Raw genomic sequence first — 20,047 nt, forward strand, 5'->3', positions numbered from 1 at the left:
ATGACCCACCTGGATCCAGCCCCCAGTCACATACCAGGGCCCCCGGACACAGGGTCCCTCAATCCCAGGGCCCCTTTATGGGTCTCCAGTGGTTTTGTATGTGCCCATTCCCATGTGGCACCCCCAGTGAGGCAGCAGAAGCAGGCCATCACCCTGCTCACCAGCGTGGGGCTCAGAGAAGCTGAGAGACGGCAGAGGGTGGCACAGCCTCCTCCTGCACCTACAGCCACCCTTCCATGGAGAGCAAGCCATCAGCACCCCTTTGCACGAAGATGTCTGGCATTCACTCTCAGATGAAGAGAAGGAGCACTCAAACCCTAGGATTCCTCATAGCCCAGTAGACAACAGCTTAACAGAATTTCAACAGAATTTTAATTACACACATGTAATTAATACTATGCATCAGGTATTGTTCAAATAACTTTACAAATATTAACTCATTTAGCCTTATACTACCATAATGAGGCAGGTAAAATTGTTACCCCCATTTTATAGATGAGGAAACTGGGACACAGAGAGGTTAAATAACTGGCCCAGGGTCACACAGCCAGGAAGACCAACAGCCAGGAGTTGGCTCACATTTTTAGTCTCTGCACTCTGCTGCCTATGGATTTGTTGGTTTCCTTCTTTTCCCAATCATTAAATTATTCTAACAGTTTTGTTGAGATATAATTTATATACCATAAACATCACCCATTTTAAGAGTACAATTAAACAATTTTAGTAAACTTATCAAATTGTGCAACCATCACAACAAGCCGACTTTAGAGCATTTCTATCACCCTAGGAAAGATTCTTTGTGCCCTTTTGCAGTCACTGTTGGTTCCAACCTCTGCTTGAAGCAACTGCTAATCTTTCTGTCTCTGTAGATTTGTCCTGGAAATTTCATATACATAGAATCATACAACAGGTGGTCTTTTGAGTCTAGCTTCTTTCACTTAACATGATGTATTTGAGGTAGATCCATATTGTAGCATGTATCGCTCCATTCCTTTTTGTGACCTAATAATATTCCATTGTATGGATTTACTGCATTTAGTTTATCCATTCACCAGCCAAGAGGCTTTTCCATTGTTTCCACTTTTTGGCTGTGATAAATAAAGCTGCTATGAAAATCTGTGTACAAGCCTCTGAGTGGACATATATTTCTCTTTCTCTTTAGGTATATGCCTAGGAGTGGAATTGCTGAGTTGTGTGGTACATTTATGTTTACTTGTTTTAAAAACTGCTAAATCTATTTCCCAAAGTGCTGCACCATTTTCCATTCCGCAGCCATGGATTTTATAGATTGTGAGGTCCTGATGCAAATCCTAGGGCCACCCATACAAGCAGACAGAGCCCAATTTAGGGTCCTGGAACCAGCCTAGGTGTAAAATGAAGCCCTCTGGGGAGGGTGGGGACTGAGTCAAACTCAGCCTCTCTGCAGCTTCTGATGTCTGAGAAACAGGTGGGCAAGAAATCAGCTGTTCTACTTTCTGATCCAGAAAAACATTGCCCTCTGGGACTTAGAGCACTTGTTAGGGGAAAATCAGCAAAGTGGCGATAACACCAAAAGGAAAAACAGAAACACACTGTGGAGATGTCAAGGGCGATCTCACCAAAGGAAGAAAACCAGCCTGAGAAGGCAGCAGTAAAGGCAGTTGGCCTGCAGCTCCCATGCTCCGGAAGCCTTTAGTTCCCACTGCCAGCATCCTCAGAATCTTTCCGACTCCCTCAGAGGCCAGCGAGAGGATAATGGGGTGATGGTAAGGGGGAGCCCCAGGACTCAGCAGCCTGTGGCTCTGAACAGACAGCACTGGTCCAGCCAGGGAAGGCCTTCTCTGGAGCTGCACTGCTGGAGGAAGGAAGGAAGGAGCGCCGCTGCCCCCCTGCCAGCCAGGATAGCTCTGAATGTCACCAGCTCTCCAGTTTGTGCCATTTCATTATGGAGAGTCATTTCACTATTTATTAAATAGTCATTTCACTATTTAATAAATAGTGAAATAAATAGTCATTTCACTATTTGATAAAGAGATCCAGCTTTTGATGGAGAGAATTTGACGTGTCTGGCAGCAGCTGCAAAGGACAGAACTTTATAATGATGGTACGTGGTGGGTGTCTAAACACACTACTGCCTGCCCAGCTTCCTCCTGACACATCCCCTCACATGGGAGTGAAACCCACATGGCACTGCTGAAACACAGAGAGTGCACAGGGATGGCACGGGGGCCATGCCTTGCAGAACGGAATGGGCCTCTGCTTGCTACTGAATGCCACGTGCTCAGGACAGGTGGTAACTGTACTGGGTCGAATTGCGTCCCTTCAAATTCACGCCCACAAGGACCCTGTGAAGGTGCTCCTATTTGGAAATAGGGCCTTTGTAGGTATAATTAAGGTAAAATGAGGTCATATGAGATTACAGTGGGCCGTAATCCAATGACTGGTATTCTTTCCTATAAGAGGGAAATTTTGACACAGACACAGAGAAGACACCATGTGAAGACACAGACACAGAGGAGAGAAACCCATATGAAGACAAAGGCAGAGGCTGGGGTGATACAGCTATAAACCAAGGGACCCCAAGTGTTGCCAGGAAATCCCCAGAAGCCAGGACAAAACAAAGTAGGATCCTTCCCTAGAGATTTCAGAGGGACCATGGCCCTACTGACATCTTGATTTTAGACTCGTGACCCCCAGAACTGTGAGACAATACATTTCTGTGGTTTAAAGCCACCCAGTTTATGGTGCTTTGCCACGGCAGCTCCAGGAAATGGAACAAAAGCTGAGCCCAGGCTGCAGGCAACAAACTGTCCATGCTGGCAGGTGGCAGAGGGGGAGGGACAGGAAGAGAGGGCTGCATGGAGGAGGCACCTCCTTTAGTTGTGCCTGAGGTTCAGGCAGAAGGCCCAGAGAACAGAAGTGAAACTAGAGGCTCAGCATGGCTCCTGGTAGAATTGGCTTTAATGGCTCAAGTTTTTTCATCTTTGCTTCCTCCAACTTGCCTGGAACAGGTACTGCACATGGTAGGTGCCCATTACGTGCTCAGTGTTTATGGATGAGCTCTGCATGTGGGAAAATAGATGACGTGATTGGCCAGTTGGGCTGGAGAGAGCTAGCCTAGCTTTATTTAAAAAGCCATTCAGAGGCGGCTGCTACGTGCTGAGTTGGCAGAGAAGCATCAGGCCTCTGAAAGTCATCAATAAAGAGCCGGCTTACCGAGGCCACATGCTGAGCCCATAATCCCACTCCAGAAGCTGTGGCTTTAGCCTGAGCGTGACCCGAGACATGAAATTGCTTGGCTTTTCCCAGTAGCCAGAGCCACGGAGCACAGGAGTGAGAGGCCAGCCACAGAGGAGGGTGGATATCTGTGTACCGCGTGGGATTCTGTGTGTCGCAGCGCCAGGCCTGGCATGGAAGTCAGTGGTCAGCACCGGGGATGGGGGCTTGACTGAGCTGTTGACAGGCCTGCTGATCACTTGCCCAGTGGCCTGCCACCTCCTGTTAGGAGCTAGCTGGTACCGGGCAGGGAAGTCCCTCTGTGAGGATCTAGCATGACCAGTCCACTGAAATTCCTTCAGGCACATAGAGGACTTTATAGTCTACCTGGCTTCCTCCCAGGACCCAGGGTAAGTCTCTTCACATGGCACTGTGGGGTGAGGGGATGTCACACAGCCAAGCTGGACTGGAACCCTGGCCGTTTGCGCCCACAGAACCCGGCTGCTGCTTCACAGGATGCTGTGGGCTGCAAGAGAACTCAAGGGCCAGTCCCTACTGCTCCTCCACTGGCCCCTGGGTCAGCTTCCCCACTGGCCCCTCAGTCAGCTTCCCCAACTGCAAGGCCTTAGGGTGCTGAGCAGGGAATGGTTTGGAGCGATCAGAGTTTGTAGTCAGTGGGACCATTCATAGCTTGATGCTGAGAGTTCAGCTCCTTGAGGAGGCTCTGAGCATTGACCATGTTTGCTCTGGGCAGCTGTGAACCCACATGAAGCCAATAGCAGCAGGCAGGACCACTATGTGGGGACAATGCTGGTAGCTCTGTTGCCCTGTCTCTTTCCTAGGATTGGCTCAGCTGGGCAGCTGGTGAGCTAGAGAAATGGGAATGACCCTTCATATCAGCCTGACACCAGGTATTAAATCACAGCACCAAGTATGTCAACACAACACCCAGATGGCTGCTGGACAGGAAGGCCACAGGGCCCCAGAGAGTGGATGGACTTTGCTGTCTGGTCTCTACCTTGTCTGAGAGCTTGAGACTCAGAGGAGCCCATGGGGCACATGGAGGTGAACTTAGTCCCAGATACATTGTATGGATGTTGTCATGGACACCAGTACTCAACAGGTAGGTGCTCTCCAGGGAAGCCCATGACATAGGCCTGGCCAGGGCAGGCCCTAGGGACTTTCCAGAACTGGCCTGAGGTCCCGGCTTCCTAAGAGGAACAATGCAGGGAGGAAGGGAGCAGTGGGACCCCAGCCATAGACAGTACATCCTGTCCACGGGCTCACAACGGGCTTCGAAATAAACAAGTGTTGCTGTCCCCAATTAAACTTCTGTTTCCCTTCCACAGGGAACTCTCAGCTGCAGGCTCCTGGCCTGAGCAGACCTTCTCAGAATGGCCAAACTGCCTGTCCTCAGGAGCCAGGACTCCAGCTCAATCTTAGCTACAAGATTCCAACCAAAATCTTGGGGGGAATAGAGGCTACATTCTGTCCCTGCAGGAGGCCTCTCGGGCTCCCTGAGAACCTGTTTCCAGTTCTCTAGTGGATTTCAGTTTACAGAACTCTCTGCTTCAGCATCCCAGGGCTGAAGCTGCATCTCAGAACCTGAGCCCTGAAGCCAGGGTGGGTTTGACAGAGGGGGAGGGCCATCTGATGTCAGACCTGAAAGGGTCCCAGGGCCAGTCCAAGCCTAGACCATCTCCACTGTGGGAGAATAGGGGGTAGGTCTAGAGACAGAAAGCAGTCCTCTTTCTTTCTACACGGGTCTTGGCTGCGCAGTTACTGGCCCGGTGACCACACTGGGCCTGGGGCTCTATGCCTCCTCTGCCTTGGTTGGCATAGTGAGGAGTGACCAGAATCCTCCCCTTCCCCTACCCTAAGCAGCAGCCTGGGTGGCTGGGGCAGGGCAGCTTCCCTGGCTGAGTCCATTGTTTTAAAGGACAATCCTCTCCCCCTCTCCCCTCCCTGATGGTCTGGCATCAGCCTAGGCACAGAAAAGAACATCACTAACACAGGCTGGAATGGGTCACAGGCACAGGCTTTATCAGGCGACAAGGATCACTGATTGGCCATGAGTCGCAGTCCTGTGTGGGTGAAGAACAAGCCACAGTTGGAGCATCAATATCTGGGGATCTTTGTGATGGTGTCCAGAGTCCAGACCACTGAGGAGGTGGGGCCCACAGTGGATGAATACATAATGGGCAGGCCAGGTTCTGCCAGTGACCGCAAGCAGAGCACCAGCCCCTGTGGCCACCTACCCTGCTGTACCCTCTGCTCCTATGTCACCCAACCCAAAGCAGGTGGGGAGCAGGAGGCAGGGAGCCAGCATCAGGGTGCAGAAAGGGCAGGGAGGGGACAAAGCCCAAGGGAGAGCTGGGGCCACCTCTCTGAGGAAGACCTGGCCCTATCCCCTCCCCACTCCTACTGAGACCTTCCTCTGCAGTCAGCAAGGGATGCAGGGCCTGGGGCTGAATGCTGGGAAGGAGGGGCAGCTGTGAAGGGGAAAAGCAAATGGGTGGAGCCAGGGCTGGAGATGTCCCAGAGCAGGCTCAGAGCCCTGGGGAGGTAGCTGACCCTCTGAGCCTGGGTTAAGACAGAGGAGGAGGAAGTCAGCTCTCGACTCCAAAACCACCTGTTTCCTCTCACTGTAGCACTGGTGGAGGGGAAGCTGCTCAGGACAGGGCAGCACAGCTGGAGAGGGATGTGATCAGATGCAGGACAGAGCAGACAGGTCCTGGCACGGGCCAGGAGCTGGAGACACTCAACACTGATGGCTGCAAACCACCTGCACCATCAGCTGGGGGTTCCCTCAGGGCTGGCTGTGGTGTCTGTCAGAAAAGGGTCTGGGGTCCTAGTCCCACCCGCTCAATGCTTCTGCCAGGCAGGACAGGGCCAAGGAACAATAGTGGTTGCATTTCATTTAAAACTACTGTTTCATTAAAAAACAAAACAAAACAAAACAAACAACTAGCTCTGAACATGAAGAATTATATCCAAGACAGACACCTTAACATTTTTTGCTTTATTAAACATCATTCACTGAGAATTTCCAAAGCACTGTGTGGTGCCTAGACCTGTGTGCCAGGGCTCTGGGGGTCGGGAGAAGTCTAAGGCACGGGCCCTGCCCTGGCGCACGGCTCCTTCTCCCTGGGAAGGCAGCTCCATTGGTGAAAGGCCACTGACCAAGTCCAGACCCTGAGGACGGTGAAGGCCTCGGGGCAGAAGCCTGAGAGAATCATACCCCACTGGCAGTGGGAGGTGGTGCAGGCTGGGAGCTCTGCCCAGGCCCCAGGCTGAGCTGTGGGGAATGCTATGACCCAGTTTGCTGAGAGCTGCAATGACGAACGTTGGCTCTGTGCCCAGAGGCCCAAGAAGGCCATGGACTGGGCTGGCCTTTCCTGGGAAAGGAGGAGGGAGGAACTGGGGCCTAGCAGGGCCGTCTGTACCCTGGGGGGGCAGGGCCTGACTTCTCCCTTTAGAGCTCGCATCAAGAGGAGGCTCAGGAGGGACTTGCATGAGAACACTCCAGACAGCCGATCTCCCGCTCAGTATTCCTCTCCTGGGAGACCCACCCTGCAGGCCCCTGGCAGCCACGAGGAGCAGTGACCCTGGAGTAATTTTGCTTGGGGACCCACCCCCCCGACCCCAGGCCCAGGCCAGTCAGTCACCCAGGCTGCAGCTTAGGCTAGGGGAAGGGGAGGAATCTGGTCCCTCCTTCTTACTATGCGAACAGAGGCAGAGGAGGGCTAGAGGCCCAGCTCCAGTTTGGGTCTGTGCTGGGGCTGGCAGAATCCATGGGCATGAAGCTTCCCTGCCCCATGTGACACTTCGCTAGGGCCCCACATGCCTTGCTTCATTCTTGGGGCCGCGCTTCTGGTTGGCAAGGCATCCCCACACACTCCCTCCCCTTCATGTCCACGGGGAATAAGACACGCTGGGCTCCGGCTCCTAGGGGGAGAGCCACTCCCGCAGCCTGCAGGGTTCTACTTTGGCCCCACAGCCCAGGAGAAAATGGAACCATGCAGTTCCGGGTGCTGTGACCCAGGCTTCCACCTGGCCTCCCCTGGGGGTGGGGAGGTTCTGACCCTGCAGGGTCCAGTCCCTTCCCTTCACCCAGATGTTCCCACAGAGCATGGAAGGCTCAGAAGAGGCTGGGGGTGGCCTGGGCCGGTGTATCATGGTCTCGGATGTACTGCAAGATGTCCATCTCGTCCATGGCTTGGATCTGCTCCTGCGGCTTCTGCCGCCCAGCCACAGCTTCAGCCGGGCCCGCTTTGGGGGGAACAGCTGGTTTTCTGGGTATTGCCGGCTTAGCTGCCACTGGTGGCTTGGGCTTAGTCTGGGGCTTGGGTTTGGGCTCAGCCCCCAGGTTCAGAATCTGGTCCAAGTCCTCTTCAACTCTAGGGAACCACAGGGAGGAACCCTGAGCATAACACAGCCACGCTGTGACAGGAACAAGACCCCAGGCAATGCCACTGCCCACACGGGGCTGGGTAGCTGAAGGGAGCCCAGCCTGGGCCAGGTCAAGGCTCTGCCCTGACCCACCCTGCCCCGCCCCATTCCACTCCAGCTCCTCCACCCATCCTGCCCAGAGGAGACATGAAGGCCAGGGCTCTCCTTCCCTCCCACCCACAGCAAAGCAGGCACAGGGCAGGCCCCACACAGCCTCCTGAGAGTTGCTCTTCAGGTGACCCCACTTGACACATGCTGCCTTCTGTAGGGGGTTTTCCCTCCAATCCCTTCGGAAATAACCACCAGCTATTATGTACGGAGTTCCCGCTCTGTGTTGAGCACTTCAGACACATTATCATATTTCATCCTCAAAACACCACTCTGGGGAGGCACGAATGTGCTTCCATCATGCAGATGAGGACGCTGGAATCCCAGGAGGCTAAGTGACCTCAAAGGAATGGTACGTGACAGTGCCTTTGTTGGAAGGAACAGGACATCGGACCTCAGAAGCTGAGCCCTCATCCAAAGCAAGTTCAACCAGAGAAAGAATAACCAGGGCCACTGAGCCGTGGTGGTGCAGGGTCGGCCTGCCCACAGTGCCCCTCTGTGGGCCACACAGGTGCTGGACAGAGTCCAGCGAGAGCTGAGGATGGCCTCGGCCAGGGCCCACCAAGACTCTGTCATGACCCCAGACCTCTGATCTCCCACTGGTGGGTGGGCAAAACGTCCCGGCAGTGTTACGGTCACTCAGGACCATCCCTGGGTACTGAGGGCAAAAAATAGGCCAGGCCACTGATTCTCCAGGATTTGATTTCTGGAGACCAGATGCACAGTGGAAGACTCATTCAATCCATTCCACCCACTCAGCTCTGTGCTGAACACCCGTGATGGCCAGACATTTCCACATTCGTTAACCCATTCAATAATCTCCAAACACTGTGTGGTCGCAGAGATTAGCCCTGTTTTACAGATGAGAAAACTGAGGTGCAGAGAGGGAAAGGGCCTTGCCCTGAGACCCACAGCTAGTGTGAGGATGAACAGGACTTGGCCTGCATGTGGCTGGTTCTCTGGGGTGTTCCCCTGGCTGGGGCACTCGGACTCCAGTGTCAGGGTGAGGTTTCCCCCTGTGCTAACGGGCATCTCTATGTCTATCGCTCAGCCATGCTGGAGTCAGGTGAAGGAAGGCACAAGTACTGAAAGCAGAAGACCTGGAGCACCCACTTGGTCCCTACAAGCTTCGGCTTCCTCATCTACAAGCAGGAGTAACAGTGTCACTGGCACTGCTGCATGGAACTGTGCACAGAAGCACAGCACTGCGGGAGGAGAACTGGCTTCTGTTCCTCACCCTGCAACTCCTCCATCAGGCGGCCTCAGGCCACTCCTCCTTCCTGGTCCTCAGTCTCTTCTATAAAGTGGGATTGTACTTGCTCTACCACCCTCACAGGGATTCTTACAAGGATCAAATAAGACAACACAAGGAAAGTCATTTCCAAATGTACAGGAAGGCGGTATGTACTGATGTCTACTGACAGCCACAGGCGCTGAGCAAGTGGGCATAAGACACAGAAAAGCAGTGCCTCCATCTACAATGCAGGACACCCCCAGCCCAGTCAGACAGGGGCCACACAATTGCAAAGGCCTGGAAAGAAGGTGTTGAAGTCCAGAGAAGGGAGTGAGCCCTTGGGCCAGAGCAGGCTGGGAAGGCCTCCTGGGAAGGTGGGCCTTTTCAGAAGGGTAAGCCTGGCATGAATAGGGGAGAGAATTCTGGAGAAGGGAGCAGACAGCAGAGATCTGGAGGTGGGAATGAGAATGAACAGGAAGAACCAGGCAGGCTCATAAGCAGCCACTTCTTGCCCTGGGGCAGGGCTGGGCAGGGGTGGGGATAGAGAGGCGATACCTCTGATCAGAACAACTCCTGGCACTACCGGAGAGCCTGTGTGAGTATGGAGGTGCCCACCACAGCACCCCCAGGGGTGGATGCCTGCCTGGAGCCAGCTGTGGAAGGAGCTCCGGACACCCTGCCTGCTTCCCTCTTGTGATGGGGCACAAACCCCGGAGAGAGAATTCAGTCTGTTTGGATGGCAGAGAAATGAATAAAAGGTGTCCTTCTTGAACAAACCCAGAGGGACTGGCCCAAGCCGGGCCTTCACAGAGAGATCAGCTGTCTTGGGGTAGAGGCGATTTCAGGAGGTGTCACTCATGGCCAGTCTGCTCCTGGCCACCTCAGGTCAGATGTTCCGGAGCTCCCTCCAAGTGGCAGCCCTTCCTTGACTCCCCCAGGGCAGGTGCCAGCTCCACTGGCATGATGTGGCTTCCATTGAAGGCTGAGGGTACCTGGGAAAAGCTCAAAGGGACTGAATTATCCTCAAATAGGGGCCCTTTGGAAAATAAAGCAGCCGCTAGAGGCTTACGTCAGATTTCAGGATTATCCTGCTTGGCAAAGCAGTGACTCTTTGGAACTCATCAGCAGCTGGATTTGCTCCCAGGTGGGAGGTGAACATGGGTGGTCAGCCACAGTGGGAGGCAGCATAGCTGCTCTTGGGACACAGAAGGCTGCAAGGCACCCCTTTTCCAAGCACCCTATTTCTGAGTCATGACTAGGACTAGCTCTCACTAGTGCAAGGTCCAGCTCTTTTCTCCTCCAGGCCCAGCTGGTGTGAGCTCAACCAGTGAGGGGTAAGGGAGCTCTAAGACCCTGGCCCCATTCCTTCTCCCTGGGTCCCTGTGGAAGACAAGACTCACCTAAATGTCTCGACTAGAGGCCCTGCCCTGGTGTGGCTGCACAGCCAGAAGGAACAAAGGCTTCTCAGCCTTGACCCGCTCAGTGTATATCCCACGCTGCCTCAGGGCGGCTGAGGCTAGTGACAGAATGAACGAAGGGGTAAAAGCATGAATGAATGAATGACTATCAGAACATTCTTTATTATGAGGAAGCCCAACTACTCCCTGGATAGTCACAGGGAGTGTGAGAGGCCAACCACAAAGAATGAATGTGGTTCCTGCTCTCAAGAAGCTAATCCTAGTGCTACGGCTCTTTTTGAATTTTTCTGAATTTAAAAAAAAGAAAAGCAGCTAATCCTTTCATTAGCAGATGTCTGTTAAAGTGAAGGTGGGGGTGCGGGACCCACACTTTTTGAGCAGGGATTCCCCAAGCGCTCTGGGGGATGCTAAGGGGCACCACAGAGGGAGGGTCCAGGGACAAATGAGAACGTAAAGTGCCATGTGGTGCTGGCCCGCGCACTGCGAGCCCTGCTTTTTGTGGCATTTCCCCAATTCATCAGCCACAGAGCCCCTTTGAAGGTAGCCTTTGACCCCCCCACTGCACCATGTTCCATAGAACACAGGTTGGGAAGTAAGGGATTTAGAATAAACTAGGCCAGAAAGGTCCCACGAGAGCCACCCCACAGGGACACATGGACTCCTAGACATGCTCGGCCTGGCCCTGCTGCTCCCCAGGCAGACTCTAGTATTTCATTTCCCTGTGCCTCAGTTTCCCTCTAATAAAATAACAATCCTGGTTTCTTCCAGCCCACTGGGATGTCAGGAGCGAGGACACAGAATGAGAGTGAACAGATGCCAGGGGCCTTGGGGACATGTAAATACCAGAAGCCGTCATGGTGACTCAGGCTTGGCGGGCACTTGGAGGGCTGTCTAATAGCCCGAGGCTGCTAATGAGGGGTACAGATGACAGCCTCCAGGCCCTGCATGCCTTGGTGTCACATAAGCCGTTCCTGGAAAGAGGCGGCCTGGCTTCCTGTGAATCCCAGGCACAGTCTTGTGTCCTGGAGCATGGAGGAGGAGCTGGAGACACGCACAGCACTGAGCCTGCTGAGAATCTGGCCAGGAGGTAAAGGCCTGGGGAGAACTGGGGGGCTGGGTGGGGAGGCAGATCACCCAGCCAAGTGCTCAGACAGTCCCTGATGAAGTGGAGAGGCCAGGCCAGGGGCAGAGTGGGGCCTTAGCCAGGTGGCCTCCCACACTTGATTTCTTATAATATGGAGAAAATAGCATCTACCTTAGGGGGCCGTCGTGAAGATTACATAAGACAGCGTGTAAGGAGTCTGGCTTACTGCATACACAGCAAGGACTCAGGAAATAGGAGCCATCACTGGCACAGGTTCTGCCAATTGACCTCCATGTGACAGATGAGGCCTCATTCTCCCTTCCTTCTGTGAAAGCTGCTGACCGGGCCCTCCAACAGAGAGGCCATCAGCAGGACACCTGCACTTTGTCCCCTCGCTGGGTGGGCTGCATGCTGCCATGAGTCAATTTAATTTGTTCCTAAACTTGCTTATGCCAGTTACACTTGCTCTTGCGATTATATAATTTAATTATTCTTTACATAAACTGCTAAAATATCATTGTGAAAAGAAAGACTGGTTGTGCACACAAAGTTCTCTCTTTCTGGAACTAGCCGAGCAGCCCTGGGCTGTGGATCCTCCCCCTCAGCCCCCTTCACCGCCTCTCACCCAATGTGCACCCACAGGTTTCTACTTTTCACAGGCCTGGGGTCCTCCCCTCAGAGGAGGCTGGGGCTGAGACTGGGCAATGCCCCCAAATGAGCCAGGCCCTTGGCTCTGTCCAGGACACTCTCAGAGCTGGCCAAGCGCCACTGGGGACAAGTGGTACCTGAACAGTTCCTTGGAGGCATCCCTGTGGCCGAGGTTGGGCGTGGGCCCTCCACTCTCACAGGCGGCCGGCAGCAGGAGGGAGTCACCCAGGGGGACGGCCCCGCCGAGGTCAGGATCATCAAACAGCTTCAGGGCTGTGGGAAGGCAGCAGCAGGGAGGTCAGAGGAAGCCTCTTGGCTGGGATGCCATGGCCACTCTCTCTCTACCCCATCCTAGGAAGTCTTCCGGGGAGTCCTACAGGAATTGATGCCTCTGTTCAACCTGTCATAACTGGTGCTGCTTTGCAACTGTCAGGCGATGACCTGTCTCCCCAGGGGCCCCCGAGGCCCTCGGGATAGGGACTAGGGACAGGGACTAGGTCTCACTCCTCAGCATGTTCTTGGGCCTGGCCCTCAGTGAGGGCTCACCAAGTATGGGCTGAATTAGTGGGTGGCATCAACTCCCCTCACTGGAGGATGACCTGGGCATGTGAGGAAAGGGACCCAGCGATGAGTGGAGATGTCCCAGGAACGAGTGGAGATGTCCCAAGGCTGCTCTGTTTTCCCTCTGCCAATTCTGCACAGAGCCCTCCAGGGTAGTCCATGCAGGTGACACAGAGTCCCATTAAATCCAAACCTACAGTCACACACAGGCCCAAGGCAGGCCCTATCACTTTCCACACAAAGGTGCCTGGAAGCCCAGGGCCCATATCTGCCCACAGATGTCATGGAAGCACAAAGCTGAGTCTATATCACATCTAAACAGGACAGGGGAGAAATGGCTCCTATTCACGCCAGGTGAGTCCAGACCCTGCCTGGTGACCGGGCTGGGCACTGAGAGGACACCAGGAGCAGACCCTGGGGCTCTACTTACAGTCCATGGATGACACATCCTCCGAGGGGCCCTGCGGAGACAGCTTCCTGCCCAGGCCAAAGAGCCCCTCATCAGGGTCCACCTCCTCGTCAAAGATGGTGAGCCGGGGCGAGGGCTTGGCGTTCACGGCCACTTTGGGATGTTTCTTGGGCTTCCTGGAGCTGGAGAATCACAGAAAAAGCACAAGGTGAAGATTTCCCACAATTGTCCAGGTGTCCTGGTCAGACCCACACAGGCGCTGGGCCCTGCAGTGGGGCAGCTGGATGCCATGGGCCAGAAAAGACCAGGCCAGAGGGACCAGGGAAGGCCTGGAGAGGGCCACCCAGAGCAGTCCAGGCAGGTGGGGCTGAAGTCTTTCTGAAATCCCTAACAGATGGTCACACGGCCAAAGGAAGGACAGGTCCTCCATCCCAGGGGAGAAAAGCAGGCCAGCGAAGGTGGCTGAGGAGCAGGTTTCCCCAATGACAGAGTGGTAACGCCCCTGCTACTGTGGGCAGCTGTGCCCTGTGTTCAAGAAATGACCACTGTTAGGAGGAGCAGGTGGCTGCCAGGACTGGACACCGGCTACCAGACAACCCCAGCTCTTAGACGCCTTCAGGCCTTGAGTCTGCCACGCGGTCACAGGCCAGAGACTGCGCTCCCATTTGGAAGGTGGAGACAGCTACCTGGTCTCAGGGTCTCAGCACTTGGGGGCCAGGCTCAGAGAACCACACTCCACAGCCCCTCGGAAATGGGGATGGACCTGGTCTTGAGCCACAAACCTCAGGGCTAGGACTCAGGAGAGCAGAAAGCAGCCTTGGTAAGTGCCTTATTGTTTCCTTTGCATGGTAAAACCACCATTGTTCTAGTTAGCACTTGGGTTCTGTGGAGCAGCCCCCCTCTTTCAGGAAGCCTCTCTGGGACTTGTCCACCTCCCCTGCTCCGGCTCTGCCACCCCAGGTCCCGTTACAGTGCACTTGCCGACTGGCTGAGGAGGTCCTGCTCTGGGCCAGACCCTGCTGTGAGAAACTAGGACGGGGCAGGATGGAAGCTTCTGGGTTGTGGGAGTACTTTAGTTTTGATCCAGGCGGTGATTACGGGCTGGATAAGTAAACATGCGTGTTTACTGAATGCTCAGGATCTGTGTACATCACTGTGAGTGATACTGCCAGTAAGTAAACACACTTGATTTTACTTTAACAATTACTTTAACAGGCATTCAATCGCTGCTGATAATGCCTGTTAGCCATTTTAAGGTTCCTGAAAATAATGAGAACATGCTCTTTACTGGAAACTGAAATTCCATGTGCCTGTCTGCCCGGCGGGCAGTTCCACTGGACTGAGGTCACTATGTAAGGTCACCATCTGAGCTCATGTCGGTAACACTGGGGCAAAACTGCACCGAGAGGCTGGCCTACACAATGATACAGATTAACCAATGGCAGATAAATATAGCAGAATGGCCCTGGGTGCTGGAGGGGCAGGTCCCCGCAAGGTGACCATTCCCACAGTCTGGAGTCTGAGGTCTGGCAGAATTCCAGGCACCCAGCCGAGGCGAGGAGAAACTATGAAGGCCAAGAAGGCTCCCTGCTGGAAGGCTCCCTGCTGGAAGGCTCCCTGCTGGAAGGCTCCCTGCTGGAAGGCTGTAGGACGGAGCACCCTCTGAGCTCAGAGCCCAGTCCCAGGGGAAGGATCTCTGCAGGGCTCGTTTGTTGGATGAGGAAACAGTGGTCCAGAGAAGTTGAGTCTCTGCCGAAGGCCACACAGCAGGGAAGGGACAGGCAGGCTGGGTCTAGATTGAGGATGGTCATACTCGTGGTCCTATCCTCTTGTCCCCTCCAAATGTCCCATGAGGAAGGTGATATAGGATGGGGCAGGGATAACTGCTGTTCTCTGGGGAGAAAGTGACATGTTTCAAGGGTAGTGAGGGGGAGCAGAGATGCAGTGACAGGGACTGCTTCAAGAAGGCCCATCTGCCTGGTCCTGTGCTTTCTCCATCCAGCTCAGGCCATGAGGGACCTCCTCTGCTGTGCACCACCCTCAGGCCCTGCTTGTGGTGCTGGAGGTGAGGTGGAGGGAGCCTGGATTCTCCACCCTAAGGGCAAGTGCTTTCCAGAAATCTTCAGCTTCTGCTCCTCTGAGATCTGGAGGAGCCAGGGCTCGCCTGCTCTTACTCAGATATTCTCCCCTTTATTCTCAGCAATCAGGCAGAGCCAGCTCAGCTCTCATGACTCCTAGGAAGTAGGTACCAAACAATGGCCATGGCCTCCTGGGGCAGACAGCAAAGCTGACCCCAGCCAAGACCCACTGAGTCGGAAACCCCAAGCAGGCCCTGGAGGCTGTGTTCAGTCTCCTGTGGAATTCCACAGTCAGCCAGGCTTGCAGCCGCGGTTCTGCCCGATGCTTCTCTCCACTTTGTTCCCCATCTCTACTGCCCACTGTGTGGCCCTTGCTCCTGGACCCAGCAGGCACTGTGGTGGGGAAGGGTGGAGGGCCGCCCCGGCCCCTACCCAGGTGGCAGCTCTCAAGGAGGGCAGGTCTGAGGCTGCTCTGCAGCCTCCCCCAGCAGCAGCTCCACGCCACACCCCCCACTGTCCCCTCAGAAACAAGCAGGCCCTCCCTGGCTCCTGGGGAAAAAACTTGCATCGTACCCAGCCACAGGCCTCTCGGGGCAGGGGGAGCAAGAGGCTTTGCATTGACCAGAAATCAGAGGGCGCACAGAGGGAAGCGAGCCATCTGAGGAACAGGGGAAGCGAGAGAGAACAGGCGCGAGGAGGTCTCTCTGGAGAAGCCGTGGTGCCCCTTCCTATGCCTGCACCTGGTCTTGACAGCACACAGGAGGCCTAGCTTTCCTGCCATGTGAGTTTTCTCCTCCAGCTGGATCATGTCCTTGTTTTTCTCCCTAGAGACATGCTTGCCCTTTTGTTGTCTTGAACTGAAATAAAGTGGATCTACAGCACACGCGGGCGGCTCTGGCAGGCATGGTCTGTACCCTACCCCCACCCACCCATGCCGCCTGGGCTGCCTTCTCTACCTCCCCAACTCTCCAGACCCATCTCCAGGGGAATCAAGGAAGAAGCAGGAAATATGGAGTTTTGGTGCCTAAAAGCCCCAGGGTCCTGTCCTGAGCGGCCCAAAACTGTCAGGCTCTGGGGACTTAGTAAAGTGCCTGGTCTGGAACAGATGCCTTGATAAACTCTGGATGAGAGGATGGGCGATGGATGGAGGGGAGGAGGGATGGACAGGTGGAGGACAGGTAGGCAGGGAGCAGGGTGCCAGCACATCTCCATCTCAGGATTCTGTTAACCTATTCCCCAAGGCGGGAGGGGCAGGGAGGGAAGAGGGATAGGCCCCCAACCCCAGTCTCGGACATCACCCTATGTGCGAAAGCCCCTCCTCCAAAGATCTCCTGGCCGACTCCACTGGCCTTGCTGCCAGGCCCTCAGCCTCTCTATGAGCAACTCATTCCTTCCCTCGTGAGCACCTTTCATGGCGAGTACTCACTGAGAACCTCCCACCTGCAAGAACCTGTGCTGGGGACGACGGAACGAAGATGAGGACGAGCTGCCGCTGTCCCCAGAAGCTCATGGCAGAGCAGGGTCACATAGAAACTGATCATTATGGCCGAGCGAGGTGGCTCATGCCTGTAATCCCAGCACTTTCGGAGGCTGAGGCAGATGAATTTAAGAATAAAATATGAAAAGTGCTTTAGTTTAAAGCAAAAAGTTTGCGGGAGGCCAGGAGTTTGAGACCAGCCTGGCAAAGATGATGAAATCCCATCTCTACTAAAAATACAAAAATTAGCGCAGCATGGTGGTGCACGCCTGTAATCCCAGCTACTCGGGAGGCTGAGGCACAAGAATCACTTGAACCCCAGGGACATAGGTTGCAGTGAGCTCAGATCACACCACTGCACTCCAGCCTGGGTGACAAAGCAAGACTTTGTCTCGGAGGAAAAAAAAAAAAAAAAAAGGAAACTGTTCATTAGCACACAGGGTGTTCCGCTCTGTCACGGCAGAGCACAGAGGACAGAGCCAACCAAGCCTGAGGGCTCAGGGAGGACTTCTTGGAGGAGGTGATGTGGAGACAGGAAGTGAACTTGGTGGAATGAGGGCTAAATAGCCTCTCAAGTACAGGACCTGAGAGTCACACTGTGAGGGTCGGCAGGGGGTGTGACTAGGACATAACTAGGAACCCCGATTCCTCTTGGTAAAAGGGGACCCCTTAGGTTTGCAGCAGACATAGTGCCATGAGGGAACAGGCTGAGAGTCAGGTCTCTCCAGGGAAGCTTTGCGCATGGTCCATAGAAGAAACGACCAGAGCCTGGACTAGGGGAGCAGCGGTGGTGCGAGGGGAAGACAGGCTAGGGGGAACTTCAGAAGGCAAACGTGCTTATAAATCTGGACAGTTAAGGTGATCAGCTGGCAGAAGGGAATTGTCTAAGGTGATGACAGGTTTCTGATCTCAGTGAGGGGGTCAGTAATTCCATATGAGAGGTCCATCACTCAGCCTCTGAGCCATTTCTTCACCCTTCTCCTAGCACAACCACCTCAGGGTTGTCATGAGCACGGAGTCGGGTCAGGTCGCACACATGGGCTATCACTTGGGGGCCCCCTCAATCCTCACCTCCCTGGTCCTCCTCCTCCTCCATTTCTATATCAGCATCCACCCAGCTGTCTATAGGCACAGGGCCTGGCTCTGCAGTGCCTGCCCTCCAGCCCGCCCTCTGCACTGACAGGAGACAAAACCCCTCACTGACGTGGAGGAAGGGTGCCCTCTTCTCCCTTCATTGGAAGGACAGCTGGTCATGATTAGAATCTTGTCACCAGGGATGGGGCAACAGGGGCTTCAAAGAGAGGTCTGCAGGGAATAGGACTGGAACTGCAGCTCCTGGCTTTCCGGTGAGCACGGGGGTCATTGGAACTAGTGCAGGCCATGAGGGCCACCAAAACATGAGTTGGGCCCACAGAGGTTGCATGAGGTAGGTGGGGTGCTCCTGGATGGATTGCAGGCATGTGCTGGCATGTTCTTATTGCATGCACATGTGTGCACGGACAGACACCTGCTTTCCTGCTGTGTGTTCCTGACGGCAGACAGACGCGCAGATCAGGCCATGTTCTGCAGGCAGGCGTGCAGCATACAGGGTGAGAGGCGGCAGCTGCCACGGCTGACAGCTCCAACGCTCAGCTCAGACAGGCTGAGCAGCAGACTGGCTCCCTGTGGCTAAGGCAGTTCTGGTGACAGTGATTGACACATAAGAGCATCCACCACTCTGGCCACCCAGGGGGCCTGTGGCACCATTCCCAGATGTGCCCACCCACACGGCAGACCACCAATGGGCACCAACTGCTCAGAACTGGGTGTACATGCATGGCAGTGGCATCTCCTAGACACAGCCAGCTTAACTGGGTCTGAACAGAAGACTGCTGATCCTTCCACAACTGAGACACATGGACAGCATGAGTCTTCAAAGCCAGGGTGCAGCTTAACCAAATACGGAAATCCACCTTTCCAATGACGCAAACTGCGTGCTTTAAACTAATGCACTTTTCATAGTTTATTCTTAAATTCAGCTGTTTGGTGTCTTTTTGCTTTTTGGGTTTTTGTTTGTTTTTTTTTTTGAGACAGGGTCTCTGTCACCTAGACTGGGGTGCAGTGCCATGATCACAGCTCACTGCAGCCTCGACCTCCTGGACTCAAGTGATCCTCTCACCTCAGCCACCCTAGTAATTGGGACACAGGCACACATCATCACACCTGGCTAATTAAAAAAAAATTTTTTTGTCAAGATGGAGTCTGGCTACGTTGCCCAGGCTGATCTCAAGCTCCTGGGCTCAAGTGGTCTTCCCGCCTTGGCCTCTCAAAGTCCTGGGATTATAGGCATGAGCCACTGTGCCTGGCTGGTTTTATTTTTTCAATGAGAAAATTCTCAGAGTACCAACAAATGGGCTTCTGAAATTCACACCAGGACAATGTTATTTGCAACAGTAATGGGCTTCCTTGGAGAAGCAATCACAAGAGTGAGAATCACCTGAGGACAGGCACTAACCCTGGGAGTCCAAGCCAGCCTCATTGGACAGGGGCTTCAGAGAAGGCCAGGATGGAAAAACGAGCAGAGTCACAAAAGCTGTGCTCCGGGCAGAGAGAAAAGCCCTGTGAAAATGCCAAGGTGTGCAGAGCCTGGCATAGTGAAAGTGCCCAATAGCTGGGCAGCAGGTGCATGGAGGGAGGGTCTGTGGGAATGTTGGCCACCTCCAGTGGGGCCTGGGGCGATTCTGGCCTTTGCTGAGAGAGGAGCAGCAGAGGGGGATGTAGAACTTGTATAGGATCTGGACCAGTCACTTGACTTCCCCAACCATGTTTCCTTACTGGAGGTCAAAGGGAAGAAGGAGGCAACTGACACAGAAATGCTTCGCAAGCTGCCAAGTGGGTCCCGTATGCAAGTCAGCGCAGGGCCGTGACAGAGGCCTGGGGTCCTGGGAGCTGCCTGGTGATGTGTAGGCTCGCTTACGCTTTCTAAGCAGACTTCACTCTGGGCCCTTAAAAAGCAAGTGGGGCCAGGCCAGGCACAGTGGCTCATGCCTGTAATCCCAGCACTTTGGGAAGCCGAGGTAGGAGGATCACTTGAGTCCAGGAGTTCATGACCACCCTGGGCAACACAGTGAAACCCCATCTCTACAAAAAGTAGACAACAGTAGCCAGGCATGGTAGTGCGTGCCTGTAGTTCCAGCTATTTGAGAGGCTGAGGTGGCAGGATCAGTTAAGTCTGGGAGGTTGAAGCTGTGGTTAGCTGAGATCACATATCACTATACTCCAGCCTAGGTAAAAGCCTGGGTGGTCACCACGAACGTTTATCATCTGCTATGGTCCCCAGAGTCATATTCCAAGGACTGGTTTCTCAACAGCCAGAGCCCACTCTCCAGGCCACTGAGCCCTAT

At 54.3% G+C, this 20,047-nt stretch overlaps 1 protein-coding gene across 1 annotated transcript in view; it reads right to left on the bottom strand.

The window, feature by feature from the left end:
* Positions 1-5,882: 5,882 nt before the first annotated feature.
* Positions 5,883-20,047, bottom strand: part of HS1BP3 (HCLS1 binding protein 3) — a 33,467-nt gene continuing 19,302 nt past the window's right edge. The window contains exons 5-7 of the mRNA XM_032172341.2: positions 13,131-13,291; positions 12,277-12,412; positions 5,883-7,595 (exon numbers count right to left, since the gene is read on the bottom strand). Of these exons, the coding sequence (XP_032028232.1) occupies positions 7,337-7,595; positions 12,277-12,412; positions 13,131-13,291 (556 nt within the window). The 3' untranslated portion in view covers positions 5,883-7,336. The remainder of the gene's footprint in view (positions 7,596-12,276; positions 12,413-13,130; positions 13,292-20,047) is intronic.

Source organism: Hylobates moloch, unplaced genomic scaffold (assembly GCF_009828535.3).
Source record: "Hylobates moloch isolate HMO894 unplaced genomic scaffold, HMol_V3 SCAFFOLD_13, whole genome shotgun sequence".
Taxonomy (NCBI): Eukaryota; Metazoa; Chordata; class Mammalia; order Primates; family Hylobatidae; genus Hylobates; species Hylobates moloch.